The sequence below is a fragment of the Mesoplodon densirostris genome, chromosome 2 (assembly GCF_025265405.1).
Source record: "Mesoplodon densirostris isolate mMesDen1 chromosome 2, mMesDen1 primary haplotype, whole genome shotgun sequence".
NCBI lineage: Eukaryota > Metazoa > Chordata > Mammalia > Artiodactyla > Ziphiidae > Mesoplodon > Mesoplodon densirostris.
Genome location: NC_082662.1, coordinates 85461463 through 85483696, shown reverse-complemented (window position 1 = coordinate 85483696; position 22234 = coordinate 85461463). Strand labels below are relative to the sequence as shown.

Here is a 22234-nt window from a genome sequence, read left to right as displayed (position 1 = left end):
CTTTCTCAGGCATGGGGACAAGGCACGCCTTTCCCTCTCTTGGGGTATTTGGGGGCAGCTGGTGAGAGCTTGTAGTTCGTGGCCATACAGTCAGCTCCCAGCTCCTCTTCATTATGAAAAGAAAATTCTCTCCATCTGACTCCACAGCTCCCTGACCTCCCATACACTATCTCACTCAACTCCTGCTGCCCCCGTGGGTTTTTTCTCTCCTGGCTGCCCTTAATGATGATTGGAACGTTATTGCCACATGATAATCATGTTTCTGATGGGAGGGAGGGAGAGGGCCCAAGGTGACTTTTCCTAGCATCAGCCTCAGTCATGGGTTCTCAGGCACCATCAACATTTTTCTAAGCAGCTTTAAAGGTGATACAGAAATGACCACATAGGCAGGGCACAAGACTAGTGATGGTTTAATAAGCAAGGCCCAGACACCCAGGTGCTGGTGCCACCTGACCTGCTCCCAGAGGCAGGCTCAGAGATTGGCATGAGGCAACCTAGCCTGGGTTTGGGGAAGTGACGCCCACAGGGGAGTCAAGTCCGTGGTGCAGGCAGCCCCTGTATCCCACAGGGAGGAACTCAGCTGAGAAGCCTCCCTCCTGGGCTCTCAGGTAAGGAGCAACCGTCCTACACAGACAAGTGGAAATACAAGGGAGTCCAACAAGTTCCCTCTTGAGCCTGGACATTTGCATCATGTGTGAGAAAAGTGGAGGTGTGAGCAAAGATAAGTGGAGGTGATTTACGGTTTAAACGAACTCATCAGCTCCATTATGCCATAGCAAGAAGTAGGTCAGAAGGGCCCTCCTGTCCCAAACTCTAGTTTCTTCATCATAATCATGACCCATGTTTCTTAATGAGTAACAGAAATGCTGAGGAACATTTATTTCATGCTGTCAAGGCAAAAAGAAGCCATTTTCAGGTAGAATCTCTTTTTATTCTGCTCTAGAGCGGGGGAATGTGGAAAAACATGAAGGACTAAATGAGTTGGAAACAAAGCAAAAGAAGGAACCCTTTATTCTTGAATAAGACCAGGTTTTGGCTTAGGTTTCTTTTGGAAATTCCCTTTTTTTCGAAGCCTGGAACTTCAGAGAGGGCCAGCTTCACAAGGTAGGAAACACTGAGGAAAAAGAGAAAGGGACTTGAATCCAAGCGTTGGTTTCTATGGAGCTTTCATAGGACATGTGCATGCTTTAGTGCTGTCCTTGGGCAGAGTAGCATGTGTGATGGTTAGGGAGTCGCACCCCGGAGCTCAACTGCCTGCTTTCAAATCCCAGCTCTGCCGCTTCTCAGCTGTGGAAACTTGGGCAAACTCCTTAACCTCTCTGGCCTTCGGGTTAACTCATGTTATAAAATTCTATCTACTTCTCACAGGGTTGTCATGAGGATTAAATCAGCTAGTACCTAGAGGATGCTAGAATGATATTTTCCGGCCATTTTCACTAGTTGCAAATAATAGAAATAGATCGCTGAATATTTCCAAATGATCATTTGCTTCTCCACTGGCATCATGACATCAGCTAAGAAGAAATAAAAGGCTATTTACAGAGGGAACAAAGTTAGCTTGCAGATTTCCTGGATTCTCAGAAAGTGACATCATGTCAGAGCTATGTCTAGTGTGTTGTCCATTCATCTAGCAAATATTTGATGGGTCCTGGCCTTCCGTGGAGGAGCAAGGCAGACATGTTCTCACCTGTGTGGTGCTTAGACCAGGAAAGAACAGAATATCATCATAATAACCTCAATACAGGGCAATGAAGGTGGCAAGAGGGTAAGTACGGGATTCTGGCTGCTGACCAGGTGGAAGACTGTGTCTTTAACAGCCCCAGCCCCCCAGGTGCCCAGCACAGGCTAGACACATAGTAGGTGCTCAATAAACATTCAAGGAACTAATGCATACAGTACTTATTGTGTGGGACTGTGTGTCTCGTGTTGCCCTTTATCTCCTACTCTTCAGAGCAGGAACACATCGCCTTCATTTTTGCGACCCCAGCACCTAACGTCACGCCTAGCACATAGGGTAGGGGGCGATAAATATTTGTTGAATTGATATGAATGATTGATAAGCCTGATGTGTCTCTCCCCCTGTTCAATGGTGGAGGCCTTTCTTGCTTTAACCCAAAGAAGTGAGAAACTTGACAAGATGGGTAGCCAAGTTATTTTTAGGAGCTGAATCTTTTCATACCCATTAAAATTATATATGTAACTGGTTTTCTGCTCACGCTCAGCTGCCGCGACCTCCTCTTTCTTATGAAAACTCTCTCTCTTTAGGGTTAGGGTCCCACCTGCCCTCCCCCATCTCTCTGGAAATTTCTCCATTTTTTCCCTATCATCTCCCTCCTCCTGGCCTCAGTCCTAAGCCCAGCGGTTGCCATTGCTGCTGTCGGGCCACTAACGCTATCAACCCCCTCCCTCCAAGAGCAGACCCACACCCTGGTCCCAGGAGCCGACACATGTTCCTCTGGCAATGCTGACTGGCCCAAGGAGTGGGCGTGAGCCTCAAGGAGGGACAGTCAAAGTCCTTCCCTGGCATGACGGCTGCACCCTGGGGTGATGAAGCTGAGAGGACGTGGCCCTGGGGCTGTTGGCAGCAACCAGGCCATACCAAGTGGAGTCTCCCTGCAGAGACAAGTGGAGGCCAGCTGAAATGGGAGATGGGAGAGAGAGCAGGCAAGAATGAGAGAGAGACCCAGTCTCTGGGACTTCTCTGGTGGTTCAGTGTTTGAGATGCCAAGCTTCCAACGCAGAGGGCACGGGTTCGATCCTTGGTCAGGGAACTAGGATCCTGCATGCCATAGGTGCGAGGCCAAAAATAAATAAATAAATAAATATGACCACATACATTAAAAAAAAAGAGAGAGAGAGAGAGAGAAACCCAGCCTCAGAGGGCTCTGGTTTCTGTAGCCCTTGCACTGGGCTGTGAGCTTCCCAGACACATAAACCCGTGCCTTCCCCTTTAACTGAGCTGAGCAGACTGGGGTGCTGCTGTCTGCAGAGGGATTTGCTGCCACCCTAACCCTCCTTGGGGGCCTTGTCCACTTTTACAGCTTTGACCAGACTTCTAAGCAAATGGCTCCCAATTTCTATCCCTAACCTCAGTCTCTCCACAAGCCTGTGCCCCGGTTCCAGCGTTCCGTGCAGGGCACAGTTCCTGGACAGCCACTGCCCCCCTCAACTTCAACTTGTGTCAGGCTCTTCGCTGCTGAGCTGCAGACCTTCTCCTCCATGCTCTACCTTGAACTGTGGTGCCTCGTTTCTCTCCCCCGAGGCCTTCCTCCTCTCTCTTCTTCCTTCCACCACCCACAATCAGGGGCTAAGTCCTGCAGATTCCTCCTTCACACTGTTTCCTACAGCTGCCCTTGTTTTCTATTCTTTGGCCACCACGTGGGTTAGGGGCTTAGCTTCTTGATGTGGCCCCCTAACTCAATTCTTCTGGCACAGCATGGTCAGAGGAATAAGCTTCTTGAGATTCTCTCTGCTGAATCAAGTCCAGGCTTCTTAGCGGAGCCCACAAAGCTGCCTGCCAGCCAGCGTCCTAGCTTCTGGCCACACTCCTCACCTACAGGACCCCTGCGCCCCAAACCCATTGCGCATAGCACTCTGCTCACGCAGGCCTCAGCCCTTGCTCACCCCTCCTCTGCCCTGCCATTCCTCTGCGGTCCAGCTCAGATACTGCTCTCCTCCAGGGAACCTTCTCTCTTCCCCCGGTGAAAAGTGAACTCTCTCCTCAAAGGTCCCAAATACATTTTAGGTCTTTAAACAAAGTTTTATGGCTATGGAGCAACTATTACGTGCCAGGCCCCGGGGACCTGACTTAAGGATAACGCAGTCTCTGCAGGCACTGAGCCCTCAATGGACTAGCAAGAGACATGGCGACATATCCCGCTTCACTTATACCGCCTCCTCCTGTGGAAGCTTCCATATTAGTCTCACTCCCCTGATTAGATTGAAAGACATTTTAGAGAAAGTACCCATAGAATAGTTCCTGGCACACGGCCCTACACATGGGAATTCCTCAATGAATACTAACCTATATAAAGCAACGTCTTGGTTAACAAATCCATAAAGGGTAAGAGATGTAAAACAACACTATTCTTTTTTAAAATTAATTTTATTGAAGTATAGTTGATTTATAATGTTGTATTAATTTCTGCTTGTACAGCAAAGAAATTCAGTTATATGTATATATACACACACACTCTCTCTTTTTCATATTCTTTTCCATTATGGTTTATCATAGGATATTGAATATAGTTCCCTGTGCTATACAGGAGGACCTTGTTGTTTATCCATTCTAAATATGAGTTTGCATCTGCTAATCCCAAACTCCCAACCCAGCCCTCTCCTAGCACCCCCGGCCTTGGCGACCCCAAGTCTGTTCTCTATGTCTATGAGTCTGTGTTTCACAGGTAAGTTCATTTGTGTTATATCTTAGATTTCACATGTAAGTGATATCAGATGGTATTTGTCTTCCGCTTTCTGACTTACTTCATTTAGCATGATAATCTCTGGGTCCATCCATGTTGCTGCAAATAGCATTATTTCATTCATTTTTTTTAAACAAATACTATTCTTAAAATTAAGGTCCAGGCTTAAAACTAATCCTTTCAATTTGGTCATTTTAACAGCTGTGTATAAAGTTTACCAAATTCTGAAAACTACTGCCTTGGTACCACAAGCACCCTCTAGAGTATATGTCCTGTTACTCCCCTGATGACAGGGAATAGAAGTCATTTCATGGTTTGTTTGTAGCTGATTTAGAACTGTGAGTTGCTACAATATAGTAACTTAAAGGGTAATAGTTTAGGACAGCAATTACAACTAGCCAAACATTATAAACATGCTTCCAGTGTGGAAATAACTTGGCTTATTCAGGAAGTGATTGGATGAGTGATGGGCTAAAATTTTGGAGCATTTGTGACCTATGCTATTTTATAAAATGTCAGCAAATGAATTATCTAAAAAAGAGTGAATCCTCCTATGCAAATGTTTTTAAACTGGTTATATCATTATTTTTAAAATTTTTCATCTGAGGTGGTTATTTCATTATTTTTAAAAATTTTTCGTCTGAGGAATTCCACACCTAATTATCTTTTTCTATTAGACTTGCCTTTTAATAGGGTTGTCTTTCTATATTGGAATTCATTTTTTTCCATGTACAAAACTTTGAGAGTTCATCGATACATCCAACCAGATAAAGTGTATATACTTCAAGCCCACAGATAATTTTCTGAGTTAAAGACACCTGTATGATGGGCTGACCATGACATACCTAAAGGTTATTTTTTTTTAATTTGCATGGAACAAAATTTATTAATAAATAACATTGTTAAGATTGTTCATATCCAAACTAAAATGCTGGCAGAAAATCATACAAATCTTTACATAGGATGTAATGTATGTACATAGGAAGGATTCTTTTGTTTTATATCCAAAGTCTAGCAGAGAACTCAGCATCAGGCAAGATACTCTAGCATTTATTGAATGAATAGATTTCTGTTCATCAAATTAGTGCATAAGTCAGGGTAAGTCCAGGCCACTCAAGACGCCTGGTCTCTTGCTCTCGGTACATCCTCTACTTGACTAGTGCCTGCTTCACTCACATGACTATCCAGTCCTTACTTATAGGGCTTAATTTGTCCCTGGTAACTGATGAGACAACCTGATGTCAATTCCCTCTATAAATGGTAGCCTCCTTCTTCCCCAAGTAGTAAAGACTGCTGCCATTTCCTGCTCACTGTCTGCTGGTGGGGTGTTGCTCCGGGACACTTTGGGTAAGATTTCCCCATCTATTAAACCATTAATGTCTCTGTCGCTGTCTCCAGGCTCTTCTTCGACCTCCATCTCCAGACTGGGCAACTGCATGGCTTGCAGGCCTGTGGGGTCCAGCCTAACAGTCAGGTATAAGGAGATATAGAAATGGGGAATTAAGGGATGTTTTCATAACATGATACCATATAAAAACTTTTAAATCATATGTGTTATATTACTAAGAACATATGCTAAAGGCTTTAATTTTAAATGACTTTTTCTTACTAAAACAATGTCTACAAATTACATTTATGATTTATTTATTTTGTCAACATTGTATGTAGATAATGTATGATGAATATTTACTGTTCATCAAAATGAAATTTGGCAGGAAGTCTGATAAGCCTTAAGCTTATAAAGATAGTTGTGTGCTGAAAATAATAATCCTGTCTAAGATTTGAACTGGAAGATTTTTCTCTAAAATTATACTTTTCAGAATACTGGTGCTATGGGATAACATTTGGCAAAGTTTCTTGTAAACTATTCTAGACAGCTAGTATTTTGAATGACCAGGACAACAGATTTCATTTTATGGACTCTCAACTATTTAATTTCGGTCTAAATGTTAACTGTTAGACTAGTGTATAATTATTTTCACAAAATGCATAATCATGACTGTCAACTTTTCCATGACTAACTATACCCTGCCAGATGTTTTTTAGGTTCTGCTAAGTCACATTTTTTTTCCCCCGGAGCTCTGTGTTCCCACACTTATTCCCTCTGGTCTTTTTTCATACTTTGCCTTTTACATGAATTTTGGGTAAATGGTTTTATTGCTCTTTTTACTATTTCATATGAATATAATAGTTTCATATAAATTACTCTCAATTTCACCTTCTATCATAACGCTTAACCTATCCCTTTCCTGGGGAGAGATATATTTTGTGCAATTTATTCTGAAAAGTTATTAAGCCTTTCTAAGCAAGGAAAGCTAGCAACAGCTCATCAGATGACTGAAAATCTTCTGAATCACTCTAATATCGAGTCTTTTAGGAAAATGCTAACCATTTCCCAAACTTTGACATTTGTTTTCTGCTCTTCAGCCACTTCTCCTGATTAGATTTTCTGGCTGTAGCAAGGATCATTAATCATTAGACAGCTGGGGCTCACTGTCAAGTGAGACCTTGTAACACATGGTGGATTTGTATTTTCTTACCAAGTTGAGCTCTTACGGAACATTCACTGCCGGCCAGAATTTCGAAGACAAATTTCATCTCTCGAATGCCAGTGAAAATATCTGGCTGCATGCATGGTTTCAAAGTGTTTATTGGTTCAAAATGTATTAAAGCCTACCAGGTGCTTGTAATTGTGTGAGAAATGTGAAGAAAAAAACCCAGTCCTTATTCCCCGAAGGAGCTCTAGTGGGAAAGACAGACGACAAACACACAGTTGAAATCAAATAAAGTATTCAATGAAGTCAAGTCTGTGAAACAGATGGGGAGTGCTATAAAAGTACAGAGGAAGAGCTGCAACATTGCCCCAGTCACCTTCAGACTCTTCACCAACCACATTTCATCACTGGTTATGCAAAGGCAATGCAACCCTGCTACATGACTCCATGCATGCATGTTTGAAGGAGAAACCATCAGAATATTTCTGCGGGAGAAGAGTGAGGTCCCCAAATTGCAAATATTTTCTACACTAATTGCAGAGCATTGCTGGGCACCTACGGATGGATAAACTAATTAAAGTGAGCTTGGGTTTCTGACCTAATCTTACTTCCATGCATTGGGAGAAGAAAGCATGGTCGTGCAAAGAAATCTCCTGGGGTCAGAAAATCAGATATGTATTGTGAGATTAGGCAAGTGGGGTTCACTCAGGCAAGCTGAGCACAGGATCATCACCTGTGAAGGCATGTCTGTGAGGTCCCCCCAGTCATGTGACATTCTAAGATCTAATCATAAGGGAATTGGTCAGGCCAGCCTGATTATTATTATAGTTTAGGACCTTTTCAAACTTCTGAATCTCCAAGGTGTATCATATAGGAGGAAACTTTGGTAACTGCTGAGCTCCACTTTATTGAAGGGGGTTAAAAAAAGCTGTTTTAATAATCAATCTGTTTCTGTGCAAAAAATTATCAATAGTGAAATTTTAACTGTGCAGAGCAGCACTAGAAATCATTTGGCCACAGTCTGATCAACCAGGAAAAAAACTTTTCTATGAAATGTTACTTACCATAGCCAGTTTTCTTCCTCTTCTTGAAAGTGATAATTATTTTTTAGCATTTTTCAAATCTTTTATTTTTTTTAACCTTTGATAATTGACTTTATTTGTGGAGTTTTTTGTATACACAAAAACTTTAATTTTCATATATTCAAATATGCCTTCACATTCTTACATAGCTTTGGGGTTTGCAGTTTTAATTAAAAAGGTATTCCTAATTCCTATATTGTACATGTGTTTTAGATTTGTCTACATTTAACTCTTTTTCTAAATTTATTTTTTATTTATTTAACATCTTTATTGGAATATAATTGCTTTACGATGGTGTGTTAGTTTCTGCTGTATAACAAAGTGAATCAGCTATACATATACATTTATCTCCATTTCTCCTCCCTCTTGCGTCTCCCTCCCACCCTCCCTAACCCACCCCTCTAGGTGGACACAAAGCACCCAGCTGACCTCCCTGTGCTATGTGGCTGCTTCCCACTAGCTATCTACTTTACATTTGGTAGTGTATATATGTCCATGCCACTCTCTCACTTCGTCCCAGCTTACCCTTCCCCCTCCCCGTGTCCTCAAGTCCATTCTATAGTCTGTGTCTTTATTCCTGTCCTGCCCCTAGGTTCTTCAGAACCATTCTTTTTTTTTTTTTTAGATTCCATATATATGTTAGCATACAGTATTTGTTTTTCTCTTTCTGACTTACTTCACTCTGTATGACAGACTCTAGGTCCATCCACCTCACTACAAATAACTCGGTTTAGTTTCTTTTTATGTCTGAGTAATATTCCATTGTATATATGTGCCACATCTTCTTTATCCATTCATCTGTCGATGGACACTCAGGTTGCTTCCATGTCCTGGCTATTGTGCATTTTTCAAATCTTAAAGAATGTCATTCTATATTCACTCAAAAACCTATGCTAACACCCTACAAATTCTTCTCTTTCCTGCCTGATAACTTTAGTGAATATGCAAAATAAATATTCTTCTACTTTGTCAAAATTTATGGCACCTTTGGTATCACAATATAATGTTAAACATATTTTTCTTATCAAACTGCTGATCTTGACAATTTATACAATGCTGATTGTTTAAAGCCCTTTATGATTTCAGGACAGTCAGTGGCTCCAAATACAATCAATTACTCTGCAGACAGAGCAACAATTCCTTGGGTCTTGTAAGGCACTTGATTGAAGTGTAACATTTTCGCCCAGCTACCTTCAACTCCAGAGCACAAAGAATCACAACCCATGTGGGGCTAAAGGTCTGTTAGGAAAAATGACTCAGGCCAGAGACTGCAAAAAGGAGGATTGCATGGCTTAGTTTTGCAAATATAAATTTCGTTTTAGAGTTGGAGGAGAGCTCAAAGAGGAAACCAGCAAGTGCAGCTTTCAGCCTCCAGGAAGGAAGCACTACAAGAGCTAAACCTGGATGTGCTATTTCAGTTCAAGGAAAGGGGGAAAATTTAATTTTGCAAAGTTTCATTTCTTTTAAAATAAGTGTAATGCTATGGCTCAGCAGGCTATATGGAAATGTGTATAGAGTGTGCACTAAAACGCAAGGCTAATTTCCCTAGAAAGAAACTGGGAGAGAAGGAGAGAGAAAACAGACTCCACTCTCCTAAAAACTCTCCAGTCTGTCTCGGAGGCAACTACAGAGTACAGTACAGAATGATGACAATACTTTGACGAGAACGCCTACAGAGCCGCTCAGTAGAATAAGAGTTAACATTCTCCTGCCTGACAACTTTACAGCAAAGCCCAGAAGAGGAAGCCAGAAAATTCAGAAAAACCAAAGCTTAAGTCTGACTATATTTTTAAATTTCATTTTTGGTTTCTTTATACTTGAGCAGAACTCAGTCCCGCAAACGTCTTCTTCAACGTCATCTTCAAGATAGCACCTTGGAATTCTCCCAGAGGCAAAGTGCCAGATTTGGGGTAGTTCTTCCTCGGTCACTAACCCGAGTTGGGCTGGGTTGTGCCTGAGCTGAATGACCTTCGAACCCGTAGAAACACCTGCATTGGCACCATCTTATAGGATGCACCCAGGCTAAGGGCCCGGGGAGGTCGGCGAGCCAGGTATCATTGCCTTCGGGGCGAAAGCCGAAATCACGGCTAGGAGCGGGCTCTGCTCCTCCTAGTCACGCTGTTACTTGGCTGCAGATTCCAAGCCTCAGCCCGACGCGCGCAAAGCGCCCGGGAAATGCCCTGGGGGCCGGAGAGGAGCCCGGAGCCAGTACTTTCTATTAAACTCGGTAAGTATTGCGCTCCCGCCGGCGGGGACACTGCATCGCCAAATGGAAGGGAGGGATCCCTCTCCTCCACTTCGAACTCCTTCCAACCGCCACCTTTTCCTTCCCAACAGACCTGCCGCCCACTCAGGCGGGACATCGGGGTCGGTGGCCTGGGGGCCAGAGCTGGTAGTCAGGGGGTCTGGGCGGCTGGGACCCTGGTTCCCCTCAGCACCTGGAGCCGCCAGTGGCCGAAGGACACTCGTGCTTGGCGGCCGATTGAATCACGGGTGAATCAGGCCCTGCAGGGTTTCGGAGTTTCCTACTGGGAGGAGGCGGGGCCGGGATGTGGATTCGCCGGGAGCAGCCCAGGGAGGCTGCTGGAGCCTGGTTGGGGGCGGGGAGTCGGGAGGAGGGGCGGGGGCTGGCGCAGGGCCTGCGGAGGCGCGGGCGTGCGCGGGGCTCTTTAAAGCGCGCCGGGCACGGGCTCCCACAGACTCGGGGTTCCTCGCGCCCATCCTGCTCCATCCCGCAGCCCCAGGCGCCTTCAGTCCAACCTCCGCAGCCTCCCCGCCTCCCCAGCCTCCGGGGCGCAAGGAATCCTCCCGACCTCGCCGTCAGCTCGTGAACATGGCGACCCCCACCGGGCCCTGGGTGCCCTGCTCCGAGGCCGCCGTCGCTCGGGCGCTCCTATTCGGCTGGGTCCTGGTCCGGGTGGCCGGAGCCACAGGTGAGTGTCACCCTCCCCCCCCCCACCTCCGAGCCCTGGGGCCCGCCATCGTGAGGAGGGAGGACAGTCCTGGCTGGCAGCAGGCTCGTCCTGCCGCCCTGAGGTGCCACCCGCCCGGGACCCGCCGCCCCTTCTGCTAGAGATGCTTGCTCGTGGCGTCCAGCGTTGCCTAAGTGCATTCGGGGCTCTCGCTTGAAGTTTAGGGAAAGAGCTTCCCAGGGAGCCGACACCTTGAAGGTGGTGGGACGTGGCTCCTCACCTGCACGGGTCGGCGTGCAATGTTTGAATGTTATCCTTCATTATATATGCACTTTCCATAATAAAAAGCGGCTCTAGGTCTTATCTTGATCGTCTGTGTTTTAGATTGCGTTAGAGGCAGTCCTTGCAAAATGTCGCTTGGACTGGAGCAGGCACCACATTGTGCGTGCCCTGTAAGCCTGTTCTGTGTGCGGGCAGGGCAGAGGCTGATCTGCTGAGAACTGGCCAAGCAGACCTTAACACTAAGCCTTCCTAACCGAATACATCCGACGGTGTAACAGGCTTAACGGCTGCACGGGTGTCTGTGGAAGTTTCAGTATAGAGACATTTTAGATATAAATGAAAAAAGTCAAGGTTTGGGTTTTTTTTTATTGGATGCAGTCCTAACTCTTCTTACATATGTGGGCTTTGCCCTTTAACGTAATTTATGGAAAACCCTTCCTAGCCGGCTTTCCCTGCTAAGTTGAACCTGGAGTCCTGCCCTTGGACACCCTGGGCCACTGATGGCTCCTGGGCTGTGCTTCCAGGTCATTATCACAGGGCTTCCCCCATGAATAATTTCAAACAAGGATTTCAAGATCCTTGTGTGTTTCCTCAGATTACCCGGTCAATCTTGCCATGAGGAAATTCTGGGTTTAGGAAAAAACTGCAGATTTTTTCTTATGATAATTCAGTTAAAGCTTTTGTGGTTGGAAAAATATTAATGTGAGGTTTATGATGATGTTGGGGAGTGGGAAGATGTTTTATACCATCAACATGAAATCGTGTGCTGAGAAGTTCATGTAAACATTAATAGCTGTTTCTCTGTTGTTTAAAGGCACTACAGATGTAGTAGTAGCATATAATTTAACTTGGAAGTCAACTAATTTCAAGACCATTTTGGAGTGGGAACCCAAACCCATCAATCATGTCTACACTGTTCAGATAAGGTAAGCTAGGTACCAAAAAAGAAAAATAAGATTTTTGCTGTTTCCACTTTCCTGTGCTGAATATAAATGTCTTTAAAGCTGATTGTTGGATGAGATTATTTAACAGATAACAAAGAAGAGGGCATTCATCGTAATTTGCTGGCCAGAGCCATACTCTATCAAGCCTGCAACATTTCCAGACCTTAAACTGATAGAACATTTTAATTGTTTTTGGAGATGATGGGGAAATTTGTAAGTGGAGTATAAGCTGTGGATAGGAGACCTTCTTGAGCAAGCCACGGTGGCACTGATCGCTGATAATTTATCTCATCTAAGTACACAGCTCTTTTTCCGTGCTGTCTAGACTGCTAGCGGGATTTAACATGTTAGAGAAGAGGTGGGGAGGAGTTCGGATGTATACATTGCCCTTAAACAGTGTTTGATTTATTAATCTTTGGATTCATGATTCAAAATTCGGTTGCATACGTGATCTTGGAGGCGGTCAAATTCATGACTCACTGAGCAGGAACAGAATACTCCTCTGTCTGCACCCTGAGCTGTCAGGGCTACTCTGCTCATCCGTCTCCATCCCTGATTGGCAGCTGTCCCCAAGAGCCCCTAATTCAGCATATTCAGTCTCAATGTCCTCTTTTTGATGGTTGTCACCATATTCTTAGCAAGTTTTTGGTTTCTGAAATGTTCTAGGAGGCTTGGTAGAGCTCTTATTAAGTAGAGGAGAGCAGCTGTGGAAATTAACACTGCTTGTAAAAGGCACAAAAGTATCGCTGGCTAAAATTAAAGGTGCTTTGCTATGTTGTTTAGCTTGTGCCAAGCCTTTTGTAGCATTTGGAATGCAGCTGCTAAGTATGGAGTGGGGCTTTTAGGTGTTTTTTTTTTTTTTTTTTTTTTTTTCCAAAATCAACTTCATGACAACCATTGCCAAGGCAACACGGAAGAGAATTTGTGTGTGCATGCATGCTTGTATAGATACATAGAAAGATTTAAGGAATTTCATAACTCGAGGTAATAATTACGATTATGGTCAAACTTGTCAAATCAGATTCTACTGGTTGAGAGTTAGTAATTCCACTGATACAGAGCTGAAGTTTACCTTAGTAGACGCTTTCCTTCTGGGTAGTGAAAATAAGATTTTAGGAGGAATGCTTACCTCCGAAATATATTAAGTTTGGTGAACACGAGGAAACATATTTCTGATTTACCAGCTTTTTAAACACAAGCCTTTGTCAACTCAAAGTTCTTGGACTTTGCTAGGCTGTTGTTACTAAAGTGGACGCAGTCCCCTTGTGCAAACATCCTAGTGCAGAGCTGCCTCTTGGGGGCGCCCGCGGACCCGGGCTGGGGGTGGTTCCCGCCGCACCGGCCGTCTCCACACCTGTGCTGGAGGACGTGTGAGCAGTCCCTCGCCCCTGCCGGAGACCCGCACTCTTCGGCGACCAGCCCACGGGTAAATGGGATTCCTGGGTGAAGGGACCGTAGCAATCATTTTATAGAAGAGGAAACTGGCCCTGGGAAGGTGAGGGACTTATTCATGACTGCGCTGATGGGGCTCGCCCAGCAGGGTCGGGTACCACGGTTTACCCAGCAACGCGCACCACCACCCCTCAGTGGGTCTCCCCGGGTCTGATGTGGGGCTCCAAAGCCGGGAGGGGGAAAGAAAGTCATTCCCACTAGTCTCCTCAGTGCGCCTTCCTCCCTTCCAGTTTCCTTCCCTAGAGAAAGCGTCTTGACCTGCTGCACCTTCTGACCCACCCACCTCACCACCAGCCTGTCCTCAAACACAGGGCGCCGCTGCTGTGTCTGAAGCCCCTCCTTGGAGCACCAACTGCCTTTTTCCCCTTTGGAAACAGTGTTCACCGGTGGTTGCAAAGTGTTACTGGCTCAAGCCTTAGCACCGACCAGCCCTTGTAGTATTGATTCCATGAAAGGTTCTGAATTCTAAAACAGAACTCCCCAAGCTTGTAGAAAACAACTTGCTTCTTAATTGGTGAGTCTGGATTCTGTTGGGAGTTTTTAGAAGTTCAGGCGGAACTTTTATTATTTCCAAATCAGGAGATTTTGCAATACCCAGAGGAACCTTGGAGGCGTTTATATTGTTCATGCTGATTATAGCATTCAGAGAAACTGAACTGCAGAATTGCCCCTTCCTAACCTTCTCACAGCACTTTATGGCTTTAGTACTTTTGATGATTTAGTTGCTTGTGCTAAATTTGGTCAGAGGACTGTGGTTGCTACTGTGAGCTGGGAGGAACCAAATGCTATCTCTCAGACGGAGTGTAGCCTCAGCACCCAGCAGTGTTGCTCCTGTTATCTGAACCATGTGTTTGCCATAGCAGTGGAGAAGAATCATCAGGTTCTCATTCACTTTTTAAAATAGAAATGATGTAATTTTAAAAAATGCATTCTGGTCATTCTGGAATTAAGACTGCATCTCTACTTTTATCACAGAAAATTAGAGAAATCTAAGAATATGTAAACTGATATTTCTGTATCAATCTTTGTTTGTGAATTTAAGGACCAAGAGGTGTTTACTCACACCCTCTTAGCCCGATTACTTAGTTCAGACTTTAAAAAAAAATACTTATTTATGGTTCTCATGCCTGGATTTAGACAACTGAATCCATATGGCAGCTTGTTTTCCCCCAGTTCAACCTGGAAATGTAAAGCATCTAATACCCAGCAAGGCCTGGCCATGTGCAAGGCCTAAAGCCCAACTGCGTGATGGGGGAGCACAAGGGCGTGGAGCCCTGGTACCACCCTCACCTTAAGTGCTTTAATGAGATGTCAGTGTTGGGGGATGGGGAAGGGAGAGATCAGTTCTGAGCAAGGAGATCTGGAGATTCCTGCAGAAGGTGGGATTGGAAAGTGGCCTTGAATGAAGGGTAGGGAACGCTGGTGGTTGATGATGGGGATGGGCAGGGTAGCTGTCAACTTATGTGGGACAGATGTGTGTGGATCCAGCTGCAGTGACATTTGTCTAGGAATTATCTTGGTTCTGTAGAATAATTTCATTTTTAGAAGCTCTTTATATCATTTCAGGATACTTTCATTTTTGGCAGTTCTTTAAATCATTTCCTCTTCAATGACATCTTACAAAAGAAAGCTCTGTCCTTCGTCAGATCTGTCTCTTAGTCTTAGACTTTGACAGATAACCACCTGTGTTGTTGCTCTATAGTTTTTGACAGCACATCTTGTGAAAGTGAGGGAGGCATGTAGTATAATGAGAGGAACAGACCCAGCTCTCACCGCATGAGCTGTGAGAATTGTCTTGTTACAAGTTACCTTGTAACTTGTACAAGCAGCTCTGTGCTTCAGGGTCCTCATATGTGAGGAAGATCCAATACCTTCTTGGAAGGATTATACCAAATGAAGTAACATGGTTGAGGGTCCAGTACAGTGCCTGGCTTATAGTAGATTCAATGACTGTTAAATAACCACACCAAGAATGGTCACAATAGAATGTAATAGGATAGAATATATTACATAGAATATAGAATGTGGTAAACAGAATATAATAAGTAGACTGTAATAAATAATTGGGTCTTGATGGAAAATTGCCCTTTCTCCCACATAGTCATGACAGATCATCTACATTTTAAGAAAGATATTTAACAAAACGGTTCAGAGCACAGACCCAGTAGTCAAATTGCTGTCTGGCTCAAAATCCAGCTGTGTGACTTGGAGCTGGTCACCCAGTCTCCCTTTACCTCCGTTGCCTTATCTGTAAGAACAGAGACAATTACAGAGCCACCCGCAGGTTGCTGTGAGGATTCAAACTCATCTAAAGTGCTCAGCATACCAAACGCCTCCTCGGGATTGCTTGTGGAAGCTGCTCTTGTAACACAGCACCCCAGCCAGAAAACAGTTTGTTTGGTTGGATGCAAATCATAATGTTCCATTTCTCTTCCTTCAGCCCTAGATTAGGAAATTGGAAAAACAAATGCTTCTACACAACAGACACAGAGTGTGACATCACCGATGAGATCGTGAAAAATGTGAAAGAGACATACTTGGCCCGGGTCTTTTCCTACCCATCGGATGCCATCGGTTCTACTGGGGAGCCTCCGTTTACCAACTCCCTGGAGTTCACACCTTACCTAGAGAGTAAGTAGCTTGGTTTGTAGTAACCGTTCATTCTTGTTTTCAAAAACTTCTGAATATTCTTGTGAGCTTGTGACCCTTAGGAGCCATGACATAAAAAAATATTTATCCATAAACACATCTTCTTTCTCAGAAACTGGTAAGTGCCACAGCCCTCTTCGCTCATTCCGGATGTGGCAGGAGGTTCACGGAACGTGAACTTTGGAGTTGATAACAATGTCATCAAGTAGGTTTCTCCACCAGTCTGTCCCCAGACCCTACCAGTAACTGGCTGGATGAGGGGCAGGGAGTAGGAAATTCACCAAGCCTGAGGTTCCAGTATTTTCCCATATATATTCCAGTATTTCCCCATATATATTTAGGAGATTTTATATACCTCACTTCTGAATTTTCAGAAGTCCCATCAGACCAGAAGTCCCAGTTTAGGGTTTTTCACAGATGGTCACAATTCCATGGGGAGAGTTCCATTTCCCTCCAATCTCATAATTGGGCTTGCTGACCTTTTTAATCGCTTGACCATGATTTGAGTCCTGTGATGTGCTGGCACTTGCTGGGCCAGCTCCCATCCTGCTTCCTTCATGCTGGTCTTGAAAACGCAGAATGCTTTTCTCCCCAGCCTTTGGCCCAGTAAACTGACTTGAGCGTCTACTAAGGGAGAGCAGAGGATTCCTGCCAAGTAGGAGACGTAAATTTTTTGTCACGGCTATGGTTCTGAACTAGGTATTTTAAATAAACACATGTAGCACATTGAGAAGAGTGAAATCAGCTGCTCTAGCAAGAAGACTTGGAATGAAAGTGTAGTGTTATTGGTGCTTTTATATTTACCCTTCTGAGACCCAGAGGGGAGTTTCTCAAAGCAGGGATGGAGATAAGGGGCCAGAGGGACAGGCAGCCGCCTTTCCCCTTAGCACCTACTTTGAGGGTGGAAATAGGGCCAGCCTCACCCCAGGTGAATCTGGCTGCCTGCCCTGAGCCCCTGTGTGCCAGAGCCCATCTTCAAACTCCCCTAGTGCTTCTACCTGTGTGTCTCTCCCAGCACTTAGCTAGAGTAGCGACCCTACCCACAGCCGCCTGCAGTAATTGCAGGGTCATTGACATTTATTCTCCAGCATCCTCATGATTCCTTTTTATACTTCTTGAGTTTTTTGTCAGCCACTTCAAATCCTTTTTCAGTGCAAGAGGGAAAATAGTTTATGTTTTTGTGTGTGCTCACACACACACATACTTGCATATAATTCCTGTTAAATTATTGGGATTTGTTTTACTGTCCTTCAACCAATGCACATGAGATAATTGAGCCATCAAAGAGACCTGGTGTGGGGTCTTCCCTGGTGGCGCAGTGGTTGAGAGTCCGCCTGCCGATGCAGGGGACGCGGGTTCGTGCCCCCGTCCGGGAAGATCCCACATGCCGCAGAGCAGCTAGGCCCGTGAGCCATGGCCGCTGAGCCTGCGCTTCTGGAGCCTGTGCTCTGCAACGGGAGAGGCCACAGCAGTGAGAGGCCCACGTACTGCCAAAAAAAAAAAAAAAAAAAAAAAGAGAGAGAGACCTGGTGGTTAAAACTGGTTCCTTGAGGTACGAAGGACATTTCTTGGGGTTTCCCACAGCCTCTAATTTATTTTATCTAAGATATGGAACCTTATGCAGCTGTTTGGTTAACCACATGTGGCTGTTGAGCACTTGAGATATGGCTAATGCCCTAAGTGTAAAACACACTGGATTTTGAGAAAGATCTCCAAAAGTTTTTATATTGATTAAATGTTAAAATGATAATATTCTAGCCATATGGGGTTAAAAGAAATATATTATTAAAATTAACTTCACCTGTTCCTTTTTACATTTTCTAATGTGACTCCTAGGAAACTTAAGGTGACATCTGTGGCTCCCATTACATTTCCGCTGGACAGCACTGCTGTAGAACGTCTCAGGGCCCAGCTCTGGGACTAGGGAGTTGGTTCTATGAGCTGTTTCATGAGGGATGACCAAGTTGTTATTAACCGTGATTAATGGGATTCTACTTTGTCTAGAATTCTTTGGTTCCAACAAAGCTCATTTTCTGTGTTTTAGCAAACCTTGGACAGCCAACAATTCGGAGTTCTGAACAAGTTGGGACAAAACTGAATGTGACCGTACAAGATGCACGTACCTTAGTCAGAGTGAGCGGCACATTCCTAAGCCTCCGCGATGTTTTTGGCAAGGACTTGAATTATGTACTTTATTATTGGAGAGCTTCAAGTACAGGAAAAGTGAGCCTTCTTTTGTTTTTATGACTCGTTTTAAATTGTAGATCCTTGATTTTACAGCCTACTTCTTTTCCAACTCAAATATCAGAGCGGGTGGTTGAGAGGACAGGGTGGCGGAGTGGGAGGGGCCGCTGTCCTGGTTTTACCTGTGACTTCCAGCTGCCTTGGTCAGGGCCTCCTCGGATACTCAGGTTCCTCAGCCAGGGGGCTGGACCGGTCATCTCCAAAGTTCCCACCGGCTCCCGCATTTCTTCCTCTACGGAGGATCCCAGAGACAAGATTTGTTTTCCATTCAACAATTAATACTTCATTCCTATTTTCCTTTACTGAAGATATCTTTTTAATTAATTAATTAATTAATCAATTAATTTTTGGCTGTGTTGGGTCTTCGTTTCTGTGCGCGGGCTTTCTCTAGTTGCGGCAAGCGGGGGCCACTCTTCATCGCGGTGCGCAGGCCTCTCACTATCGCGGCCTCTCTTGTTGCGGAGCACAGGCTCCAGACGTGCAGGCTCAGTAGTTGTGGCTCACGGGCCTAGTTGCTCTGCGGCATGTGGGATCTTCCCAGACCAGGGCTCGAACCTGTGTCCCCTGCATTGGCAGGCAGATTCTCAACCACTGCGCCACCAGGGAAGCCCCAGATATCTTCTAAAGGGGCTAAAAACTGGGTTGGATGTGCCCAAACTGGGTATCTTCATCCTTGGAAAAAAAACATCCTTAGCAGTTATCGGGGGAACTTGATGAGCCAACTCACTTCCAATCCTTTATGTCAGATGTGTCCATGTAGGCTTTAACTATCACAGTGACTTAGTAAAGGGGGCAGAATTCACTCTGAGCCCAGATGAATAAAGGACTCTATCTTTTAACAGAAAAAGGCCACGACAAACACTAATGAGTTTTTGATTGATGTGGATGAAGGAGAAAACTACTGTTTCAATGTTCAAGCAGTGATTCCATCACGAAGAGCTAACCAGAAGAGTCCAGAAAGTCCCATCGAGTGCACTAGCCAAGAGAAAGTTGCGTCCACGGGTGAGTGGCTCTACCTCTGATCCATCTGGGAGGGAGGGGTGCCTTCCAGGACCAGGATGTACTTTCTTCAGGGGAAAACTGCCTTGGTTTTTTGTGGTTTTGGAGGTACTCATAATTTTAGGCATTTAGAGATGTTTCTATGTTGTTCCCTTGTATTAGCAAGTGTTTTTTTTGAGCACATACCATGCGCTAAGCTCTCTGCTGAGCCCTGGGCCCATGGTACGTGTTTAGAATTTAGCATCAAATGCAGATTTCTCTGAGCATTTCTTCATACTTAAATTCTGATTTGGGGAGCTTGGGGGGAGCTTCTGGACCAGGTGCAGTAGCACCTGATGCACATTTATGAGCACCTACTGTGGGCTGTTGCCACAAAGGTTGTAACCCACGAAGGGAAGGGACTGAGTCTGTCAGGTATACCACGTGCATGTGTGTGTCCCTGGCCGGCACGTGTGTGTGTACATATGTGCCACACCAGGGCCCTGACACCAAGTGAGGAGTGGATCTTATCTGGAGATGCCATAGAGGCTCAGACACGTGCATGAGGATGAGAGCCCAGGAATCTCCCACCAGGCTTGAGCGGGATAGTGCTCTGAGTACTTTTGGGAACAAAAAAGTCAAAGGATAGCAATAATGACCTAGTGCCTTGTTAAGATGTAATTTAAGCCTTTTAAAAACACTTTTAAAATTCCCTCCCGTTTATTGACACCGACAGAAGGAAAGGGCTCTCCTTCCCTCTGGTTCTGCACCGTCTGGGCCCTCATACCCACAGCCCTCAGGTCCATCCTCCTAAAGCCAGCTTGAGTTCCGCTGCTCTCTGACTTCATGCACACCTAGGTCGCTGCTTCCCCTGCCTCTTCTCTATCTGCTGAATTGGGTCCTTTGAGAATCATTTCAGATGCCACCTCCACCAGGAAACCTTCTTACTGCCCCAACCAGTTATCATCTCTTCTTTACTTGAATCTTGGTAGTGCTCTGTATCTCTCTTTGCACTCATAGTTCAGCTTCTATAATTGTTGCCACCAAACTCAGCATCATTTTTAGCCACTTGTTTCTAACAGCCGTTCTTGCTTCCATCTTCATGTATCTTTCTAGACTGTGAGCATTATCCAGTTTATTAAATCATTTTCACCATTGTCAATTGCCTGCAAACATCTAGGGTTTGACAGATTCTTTCCTAATCGAAATGTGTTGTGGTGGAAAGAGTGCAGGAAAGAAATTTCAAGTTACACAAAAGCAGGATGGTGTAATTTGGGGTTATGCCTTCAGTTCTGCCCACTGATAAATGGGATTCAAGCTCTCTGTCTGAGTTGACTTGGTACCTTTTATTTTTCAGAAATGTTCTTCATCGTTGTAGCAGTGACGCTTGTGGTCATCATCTTCATCATCGTCCTGTCTGTGTCTCTGTATAAGTGCAGGAAGGCGAGAGCAGGGCGAAGTGGGAAGGAGAGCTTGCCCCTCAATGTTGCATGAAAGATCCTGCTCTTGGATCTGCCAACTCTGCAGAGCTCGCGTTGCACTGTGACCAAGAACATTTAAGGCAGTAGAATACATGGAAACACAAATGAGCGTTTGTTTGGAGCTTAGAGACCCCTGGGCTCAAAGAAAGCTCTTATCCGACCTATTCTCACAATCAGCATTCTGGTTTCAACATCAGCATTAGACACTTTGGAATGTAATGAGCGGTACAACCAATTTCAAGTTTTTTAAATTTCTATTTTAATGCTACAGCACCTTTTGCACATATCATGCTCTAGACTGTATATTTTCTACACTCAAGTTGAAGACAGATCATCTAAGGAAAAACAAATGAACAAATGCCCTAAAAAATCCTGGGTGGATTTTTGGAGAACTTTTGAGAGGCCGACTTCAAAGCATGTGGGAGAGTAAAATGGAAACTGGGTAGACTTTCTAACATATCTCTGTCCTTTTGTAATATGGTGTTTAGGGGTTTTTTTTTTTTTGAGTACTTTTGGAGGTTCGAAACAATTAGCAAACATTTATATGAATGTGTTAAAAGCAGAAGACTTGTATTTGGGGCACATTCATAACATGCATTACAGTTTAGCACTTTAACTGACTTAAATGCTGTTGATGAAACACTTGACAGATAGCTGTATTTTTATAAGACCACTATACCAACAAATTACATAGAGTTTAAGATTTAAGGTACTTCACACTTTATGATCAACATTGTACATATTTATATAACTTGAAAAAAGGTTTTATATATGGGGATTTTCTATTTATAGAGGTAATATTGTTCTGTTTGTATATATTGAGATAATTTATTTAATATACTTTTATATAAATAAAGGTAACTGGGAATTGTGACTATTTATTATATCTTATTTATCTTTAGTTATTATTTATGGTTTGACCTTTGTATTAGTTGGCTCTGCTGCAGTAACAAATGACCCTGAAATTCTCAGTGGCTTATGACAATGGTATCTTTACATTACACTTACAGTTTGGTGGCTGTAGATTGACTATAGCTCTTCTTAATGTCTTCTCATTCTTGGACCAAAACCAAAGGTGAAGCCCCTATTTGGATCAGGGCAGAGGGAAAAGCAAAAAACTAGTAGAACAGGCAGCCATGTCTTCAAGGTTTAAGCCTCCTCCTAAAACTCCACTCCAGAGTGGCTCAGTGTCACTTCTGGTCACATGCCACTGGCCTAAGCAAGACATATGACCAAGCCTGGTAACACTCTGCCTGCCGGGAGGCACCATGAGTCACACAGCAATGGGCATGGA

The 22234-nt window shown here is 44.3% G+C and overlaps 1 protein-coding gene across 1 annotated transcript; it reads left to right on the top strand.

The window, feature by feature from the left end:
* Positions 1-10653: 10653 nt before the first annotated feature.
* On the top strand, positions 10654-21750 carry F3 (coagulation factor III, tissue factor). Its single transcript, XM_060090158.1, has 6 exons — positions 10654-10931; positions 12007-12118; positions 16029-16219; positions 18282-18460; positions 19324-19483; positions 20817-21750. Exons 1-6 carry the CDS (start codon positions 10832-10834, stop codon positions 20951-20953), a joined length of 879 nt encoding a protein of 292 aa, XP_059946141.1. The 5' UTR covers positions 10654-10831; the 3' UTR covers positions 20954-21750.
* The last annotated feature ends 484 nt before the right edge of the window (positions 21751-22234 follow it).